This window comes from Hordeum vulgare, chromosome 1H (genome assembly GCF_904849725.1).
Source record: "Hordeum vulgare subsp. vulgare chromosome 1H, MorexV3_pseudomolecules_assembly, whole genome shotgun sequence".
Classification (NCBI taxonomy): domain Eukaryota; kingdom Viridiplantae; phylum Streptophyta; class Magnoliopsida; order Poales; family Poaceae; genus Hordeum; species Hordeum vulgare.
In genome coordinates, this window is record NC_058518.1 from 170,772,138 (window position 1) to 170,781,505 (window position 9,368).

A 9,368-nucleotide genomic window follows, 5' to 3' on the forward strand; every position below is an offset into this window, starting at 1 on the left:
AGCTCTACTCTCCGAAAATAGGAGCCAACAAGTACATAATTCCATAAAATCTACATCATAGAGGTTCCAAAATACCCGCGTGATCCTAAATTGTTTTGAGTGATAAGAGGGGTAGAATTAAAATTCCTCACGGGAGCAAACAAGAGGAGTAAAAAAATACTACTCCCCGATATATAACTATACTCAAAATAATTTTTCATTAGAATCGACTCGGCCAAGTTCGATCAATCAAGGGTGTCCTAGGTCGGTACTGCTCTGTTAGCAACTTCTAATGCCAAAGATGCGACACTATCCTCATTTGGGCTCGAGGGCCTTGATAGGGATAGAAGCGTATCTCATCGTTTCGCAAGAATGGATATCGTTACAAGTACATGTAAAGAGGAGATGCGTATATGGTATTGGCTTACACTCACCACAAGCTAAATCATGATCATCCTAATACAACAATACAATCAATCACCATATAGAAGAGAAGGGTCCGACTATGGAGGAAATCAAATGATAAAAGAGGCATCCATCATTGCTAGTCCCAGGCTACCGACCTGGAATCCATTCTATGATTGAAGAAGAAGAAGAAGAAGAACTCCAAATCAAACAAGCATAGCTCTCACGTCAAAGCATCACATTACATGTACCTACAACAGTTGTTGTAGTAATCTGTGAGCCACAGGGGCTCAAGAATGTCATTTCCAAAGGCATCAAGACTAGCAAAGCTTAATGGTTGAGGTATAGTTAAGTGGTGAGGCTGCACCAAGCACGAAGCATTTATTTGAGGTGGCTAACTTACGAGTACAAGAATAATAAGAATGATCTATGCATAAATGGACGTGAACTAGCAATGATCAAGAAGTGATCCTGAACACCTACTTAAGAGTCAATCATAACCCCACCATTTCCCTTCTTGGTTCAAACCTTGCAAGAACAAACGGTCATGGTTACTCACACAGTTGGTGTATTTTATTTTAGTTTACTTCAAGATTGTTCTGAATGGATATTAAACAAATTTCCAAGATGCCACATAACCGCGGACACGGCTTTCTGAAATATGTAACCTTGTAGGCATGCTCCAACTCCTCCATCACAAACTAGCCATGAGCTGCGTTCGAAACCTCAACCACAGAAAACCCATAATCTCCTCGGAATCCCGTTGGAAAACATCAACCTCGAGATAGCCCAAGTATCCACGGAATCCTGGTGCACAAGACGTTCGAGAAAGGTAAAAAAATCTAGCAAGGCCGCCCGACGTGTCCACAAACCCGATATGAACCGCAGATCTCATTCTTAGGACACAAACGGATGAGCACAATGTATAGTGGCGTGATATAAATCTCCCGAGTTGCTCTGGGTTGGCCCGGCACACGACTCTAGTTTGGACCAACACTCATGAGGAGCACTCGCGTGGGGGTTGATTAATTTTCCACAGGTTCGGGAAAGTCCCTATTCAAATTTTATTAGTTATTAGGCAAATGTAGTACCAATGTTGGGCGTTGCGAGAAGGGTTTTATGCCAACACAAAAATCAAGGGGTCCCCACAACAACCCCAAGCATGTTAGGAGTGCTCAATCTGAAAGATAACAATGGTACACAAGTAACTAGGGGGGGAAAGGGGTGAAAACACCGAGCAAAAGTCCAAGCCTTCCAAATTTATCAAATATATATCTGCATTAGATTAAATAGCAATAATATTGTGCTATCCCAAGATATCCATGTTGTCACATGGAAACAACTGCACGTGCAACTAACAACGCAATAAGAAGGTCTGAGCAAGCGGTAACATAGCCAACCAATGGTTTGTTGGGACGTGGAGGGGTTAGAGGCTTTTCATAGAAATGTTGGGAGACTTGACATTCAAGTGGTAGGTAATGAGATATAATGATAGAAGCAAGACAACTAGCATACCGATGATAGTAGTGGTATCCACAGAAATGGTCATCTTGCATGGCATCCCGCTTGGAAGTAGACGAATTTGTGAAGTAGACGAACATGCATAGTCGAACAAACCCTCACACTCCGAATACGTTTTGGAACTCTATTGAGAGGAAGCAATCTGGAAACAAACAATCAACACACGGTAAACACCACAACATCTTCATGACATGATGCACAATCCAAGATGATGCATGTCCATTTGATTATGCATGACATGGCAAAGCTAACAATCAACTTCTACATATTAAGTGAAGATCAATATGCATAAAATTGCATATTGATGAAACTCCACAATCAATTCATTTACTTCACTCCCATTTATGTACTCATCAATACTGAATGTTGTTTAACATGGGTAGTCTTGGCCTAAGGTGAAGATGGAATTAAGCAATTTAAATGGAGAAGGGGAACATATGCATCACAAATATATAACTCTCCATATTAAGAGAAATGCGGTTAATGTTCTTTTCACTAAACATTATTTTAAATGTTGGTAATCATGAGAAGAGGTGAAGCACAAATAGACTATACATCTAGGCAAGTTTAAATGAGGCCAGAACAACGAATAACAATCCTGGAAAGTCCCCATATGTTATTTTCGAATTTGCTACTGTTTAACGTATACATGTTTTATATTTATTAAATCAGAAAATAAAGTGACCATGTGATTCTACAAACTTTTCTTAGCAAGTTACATATGTAGTTCATTAAAATCGGATTTACGGTTATTTAGCTATGAAATATATCGTGTTAACATGATATTTATGGAAATTAAATGAAAATAACAAGTTAAACATTTTTAACATGGATGAAAGTTGGATTTTGTTAATCTACATAAACTTATGAACATTTTATCTATAGGACATGTTTTGTTTCGATGCACACTTATTTACATATGAGCAATTGAAAATGATGACATTTTGGAAATAAAAAATTACTAGGTAATTGATAAATCACAGTAGTGAAGAAAAAATACGAACCGGAAGCAATACACTAGGAAAGCCTAGCAACAGATGTGACCCAAAATGGTTGAGCGTGTGCAAAAAAATATATGGCAGAAAAATGGGTCGCACGGGACTCGAACCCGGCAACTACCGGATGCGTGCAACATGCGACCAATGGGCTACGAATTGAATGGCGACAAAAGCTTGATATTTACTTCATATGTAGCATACGCTAGCGATTAACTAGCGAAATTGCAAACAAAACAGAGCTTGCTGCTGGCATGAGTGGTAGAGGACGAGGTCGGGAAGGGGCGGATCCCGACAAAGTTGGGGTGGAGGCGCCCTGCATAGGCCGACGGTGGTGGGACTCCGAGTTCCATGGGCGGCCATGGACGAAGCATAGGCGGCCGGATGTTGCAGGTGACGATTGGCAGGCCAGGAATAGGTTGTACGACGTTGGTCCGTCGCCGTGGAGGCCCTATATAGTCGGAGACTAGCCAAAGGTGACCGGCGGAGAAGCTTCATGGGGAAGCACCATGGCCATCTCCTTCGAGCTGTGGGAACAGAGAGAGAGCGCTAAGAGAAGAGTGGCGAAGAAACAGAGGTACATGGGCGGGTCGCTGGACATGGAGCAGTGCGGTTCACCTTGCCTGCGGCGGTGTTGCTTCTTGCAGCCGGCGGACTGAAGCGAGATTCGATGGCGCAGAGGAGGTTGACGGGTGAAGGGGCTGCCGAGACGACTGCTTGTCCATGCATTGGACGGGCAAGCGATCGGAAGTAGTGCGTGGGCATCCAATCGCGGCTTGTAGTGGTGGCAACCTACAAGGCAAACAACGCAGTGGGATGAGAGGGACCCGAGAAATGGGAGGGGAACCACGACGACTTGGCTCGGCTGACCTAAGAGTGCTCCTGCGAGCTCATCGGTGGTAGGAAGAGGCAAGGTGAGGCGAAGGCACATGTGGTGTTGGGTAAGGGAGCTCTAGGCTCTAGCTCGGGAGGAATTCCTCGACTGTTGGGCGGTCTGATGAGATGTTGGTGTCAGCATGCTTCAGTTGTGGTGCTACTGCTAGGAGAGAGCCATGCGGGTCTGGCCTCAAGTGGCCTTGGGAAAACGGCAGGGTGACGCTAGCTAGGATAGATCCGGGAGGATACCGACAGAGTGAGAGGAGGTGGCTGCATTCGGTTGGCTTGGCACTGAAATCTAGGGAGGAAGAGAGTTGTGGCGCGGACATGGAATGGACGGGACAAGCCTAGGGTTAGGATAGGTTAGACAAATTTCATATATAAATAGGAGAGGTGGTTTTCAAATGGGGTCTAATTAGATCCTATGATTTAGATTGAACAGTATGGGAAAATAGGTTAGGGAGTCTAATTGAAAAATCGATGATGGTTTGGGTATTACGGGGATGACCCAGACCCAACGGTCACGATCATATGTTTCGGGTTTGTATAAGTTATCGGACACACGCGAGGGGTCTGCGCACTGTACACAGGGGCTAGGAAGAGATGAGAGGGAAAACGGGCAGCCCGACAACAAGTTTTACAATACTGAAAACATGTTTGATTTAACCAGCTATAGTGTCGATATAAGTTTAACGGTGCGGGTATCAAACTATCTCTTAATGCGACGAAATTTGGCAGGCGGTCTACCAACATTAAAATAAGACCACTCACCAAGTTTTGGCCCATTCTAGAAACATTTTGTATGCACTTTTGCAAACAATATTTTATTGATGCCGCGGGCGCGTGCGTGTGTGGTTGGTCGCAAAATGGTCAACGACAAGAACGGAGAGAACCAACAACTATGGACGGATGCTAGTTTGGAATAAGGCAACAACAGAGTGCCGATTCTATGCAGATGATGCGAATAATGCGATGATGAATGCGACAGCCAAATAAATCACACGACAAAACACAAAACAAATGGAAGGCATCTGGAGCATTGGTTTAGGGCTATTACATAAATAATTCACCATTAACTCTTCTAGTGAACAAGGTTACATCAATTTACCAATTTCAAAACCCTTTTGTAACAGAAACTTCGTTAAGCATTTGTTCCAAGCTAGGGGGGATTGTTGAAGACCATAGAGAGCTTTGTGAAGTTTATATACATGATTTGGTTTCTTAGGGTTCACAAAGACGGGAGCTTGTTTAACATAGACTTCCTCCTTAGTTTCACCATTTAAAAAGCACTTCTGATATCCATTTAGTAGGGAGTAATATCATGGTGATTAGCATAAGCAATAAGTATGTGAATGGCCTCAAGTCTAGGAATGGGGGCGTAAGTCTCACCATAGTCCATACCTTCGACTTGAGTGTAGCCTTGAGCCACAAGGCGAGCCTTGTTGCATACTACTTGACCATCCTCATCTTTCTTGTTGTGAAATACTCATTTTATTCCGATGATGTTGTGCTCATGCTTAGGTTTCTCCACTAGAGTCCAAAGTTCATTCCTCTTGAAGTTATGTAGCTCGTTGTGCATAGCATTCAACAAATCCAGGTCTTCTAGAGCTTCTTCCACCTTCATAGGCTCAATACTAAAGATAAATTAATAGGACTCACAAAATTTTGCTCAACAAGTTTTAGAGCGAGTGATATTTCCATTTCTTATGTCACCAAGAATTTGCTCTACAAGATTATTCTTGTCTGCTCTTGCTCGAACTCGAGGTAGCTTTTGCATGTTGAACCACTACAAGAAATACAGTCAATTATGACTCCCCGTTTTGGTCATTGATTCGTCATTATTGTTGTTTATTGACCATTTTTTGACCAAATTCAGAAGGTCAACAGTTGGCCGTCAAGAATGAACAAACTTGACCTTTTGTGTAATTTTGGTCAAGAACGTTCTTGACAAAAAATTTGGTCAAGAAGTTTCTAACCAAAATTATGGTCATTACTAATAAGCCTAGACCACGTAGGATCAGCTGTGGCCAAGCCAACGTGGAGATGCCTACATGGCACATATGATGACGTGGCAAAAATTATGACATGGATGCCATGCAAGATCAGTCGACGTCAGTTGTTTTGATGGGCTAAGCCCAGTAATTTAGCCTGTTTCCAGATTTTCGTTTGGGCCAAAACTATGGGCCAAGCCCAATAATTCTGTCCATTTGCAGATTTATTTTCAGGCCCAAAATCATAACACAATTTGGCAGGTAACCAGGATAATATTAGGCCCAGCAGTATCATTAAACAATAGGTTCATAAGATGTGCCAACGAAAAAACAACTAGTCACTTTGTACCATTACACCATGTTCATAAAATGGCCCTTGTCCACATTGTCCACAAGTAACTTATTATAATTATAGAACTAGTAACATAACATGGCACAAACTCTTTTAAATAACAATTGATACTCTGCGGATTTCTTCTTGGCCTCCACAAGCTCCTCTCGCATCAACTCAGGCTTGCCTCTTCTTCTCGAGCATGAACTCTAGTACTTGTCATGAAGCAAAGCAACATTCTGCTTTTGACTAGAAAATCTATGCACATTTAAAAAACAAACAGAGAACAAGTTAGATGACAAATCTTGAGCTCAAAAAACAAAAGAAGGGACAAACAAAAGGAATGGACATATCATACATATCAGCATGCTTATGCCAGAAACCAAGAATATCTACGGCAAGTAAAGAACGCAGAAAACCAATCCAACTTAAATCAGCCACTTAGTAACTCGCGTAATTACTCCACTAAGCATGAACATAAACTATGAACTAGAATTAAATAGTTATCGGTAGTTGTCAAGCCCATGATTTCACTCGTATCTTGAGAAAACAAAATTCCATATTACCTCTTCTCTACAAGTATAAAACACCCAAAACATGCTTTACATTTTCATAAGCATAAAAGTATATTAGACGAGAAGACATTGTAAAACAGAATCTCCTACAAAAAGAGCGCCATTGGGCTACCATGCTAGTTATTGCAAGGCGTGTACTTCAAGTAGTGCTGCCATGACAAGTGGCTCATATTCATATAATAAGAATTAAACTCGAAATAATAGTAAATTCTCACATTTCTCTAGTAAATAGCAACATGCGATTGATTAAGCATACAAGTAGGTTGCCGAACTAAAATCCAAAGATAGTAGAAGAGGCAGGTTGGCTGGGTTGTATGTTTCAATATCCCAAAATTTATTTTCGATTCTTAGTAAAGCCATCAACATGAATACATACCAATACAATACTCAAATACTGGAACAGAAGTTTCGATTTTATTACCCATGAAAGTCCATCAGTAAAATCTTTCTTTTCCCGATTAAAAATAAAAATGAAGAAGCAAAATAAAGGGAAAATGTCTCTCCCAGGACTCCTCCCGGCTGAAACTTCTTCGATATAGATGGCCCGGCCGAAAAAAAAGACCCACACATACAGTTTGTGAAAGTGAAGAAGGAAATCATCCATGGGTTCGCTAGCTATATAAAAAAGGTAGCTTCCTTACATAAAACCTGCACCGATAATAAAAAGAAAAAAAAACAGATTCATTTGATGTCAATTGGAAGGGAAAACAATCACGTATGAAAGGAGCGGCATCTCTTCCTCAAAATAAGAAATTAGGAAAGAAAATCCCCCTCGACTCATGTACATGCCCACTTACTCCTGTATAAAAAGGATTAACATGACTCTCTAGAGCTGTAGATTGCTATTACGTGTTTGCATATTTTTTATCCTAATATGAAGATAAAAATAACTGCCATTAAAACATCGTTATATTTATGTACATTGCTGATTAATAAAAAAGAATTTGATTGTATCATGCGCCAATAATATCTCATATCAACAGTACAGTTTTTTTACAGCCACTACTTTCCCTCTCATATACTACATAGCAAGGAAAAATAAAAGATTGCATAACAGGATGTTCGTTGGATTACGAGAAAGGAACCCGACACCCGGATTCTTTTTTTCCCCATTTCTTTCATGTTTTCTATTGTATTTCTAAAACATGTAACAGACTGGACCTGAATTCGCATCAAGATTACATACATCTCAACAATGGGCACATAATGAATACCATCAAAGCTCATTGATATGTGATTAATCAGACAGAAACAGCCAAATATGGGTTTGAGTGTCATAGTCATGCACAAAAATTCATTTACATAAATAATTGGATACATACAGAAGCGTGAGTGATTTGCGAATACACTATTTGCACAGCAATGTAATTAAACGGCGGTTTTGCACAAGAGAAACCCATCACAGACTCACAAGTAACCCGACTACCCGTACAGAAACACGCACATAAGGTCAACTATAGGAACAACCGAAAAAAAAGAACAAGCACAGCGACAGCTTCAGCGTCTTCTATGGTACCGAATGGCTTCCACCAAGACGCGAAAAAAGAGGAACCGGGAGTACTGGAATACCTTCATCATCTTACAAGAAGTTAGATGGCTCCTGTGAGCTGCCAATCACATGATGCGGGAGTGAAACAGCATCGTATATCCCGCTGAGTCGCTGGAGTTACAACCATACTAGGGTGGTGCTATTCCGCATCTGCATGTACATCTGCCAAATCATGGTTACAACGTCAGTTTCTGATTTTGCCAACAGAAAACACACACAAAAGCATCAAAAAACTGAAATCTCGACGAGCAGAAGTTCTTAATTTTGTGGTTTCCATCACAAAACTGACGTAGCCTAGGACCAGACGGGACCAAACAGAGAGTTGAGAGTACACCTAAGAAACTAAGAAATATATATTAGGCAGAAAAATATCAGAAAGAAAAATCCGTTATGACATATTAGAAAGAAAAATATCAGATGGCATGTCCCAATGTAAATGTACAAAACCCGTCGCTTTATGGTATATAGATTATAATGTAACGTCAAATAACTAGGCCGTGCGAACGCGTGGGTTGGCGACTAGTAACTAAAATTAAGAGCTTCGCACCCAGGTTCTAATAATTCTTAGAATTAACATGGCTTCTATCTACTATAAAGTGGGAGATCAACTCATATATGCAGTTTCACATCTGCAGAAACTTTTCCCGTGTTTTTAAATGTGAAAAGGTTGATGGGTTTATTAGTAATCAAGCATAGATCCACAATGAAGCCTACATAAATATCTGTAGGTGTCGATGCAAGACAAAGTATTACAGAAGCATGACAAACAATACTCCAAACTCTAAAAAGTAACAATTATACACTGAGATGTACAAACTATTATCCCATGCTGTGAAAACATAGTGAGATGGTACTTCAGTGCTTTCTTTCTGCAACATTGATATTAGATGTGATAGGTCTGGATAACAAATACCTATTGATTTTCATCAAATATTCAGTCAATTAGCATCATTAGTGGGCTGGACAAGAGGGGGAGGGAGATGGTACCTCCCGCAATGGGTCGTCGTGGTCGTGCTTGAGCTCGGGTAGGATCTCTTGGTCGCCGTAGGAGCAGACCCCTCCTGCCCCTCCTCCTCGAGAAGAGGAGGGCCGACAGCAAGGTGTGCCCATCCTCCTCCTCGAGCACGCAAGGCTGACAACCTCGTG

General features: G+C 41.1%; 1 protein-coding gene across 1 annotated transcript; it reads right to left on the reverse strand.

The window, feature by feature from the left end:
• Positions 1-2,961: 2,961 nt before the first annotated feature.
• Positions 2,962-3,865, reverse strand: LOC123408439. The gene is made up of 2 exons (XM_045101555.1): positions 3,519-3,865; positions 2,962-3,427 (listed from the first exon to the last, which is right to left on the reverse strand). The coding sequence occupies exons 1-2, from the start codon at positions 3,829-3,831 to the stop codon at positions 3,117-3,119; spliced, it is 624 nt and encodes a 207-aa protein (XP_044957490.1). The 5' UTR covers positions 3,832-3,865; the 3' UTR covers positions 2,962-3,116.
• Positions 3,866-9,368: the final 5,503 nt, after the last annotated feature.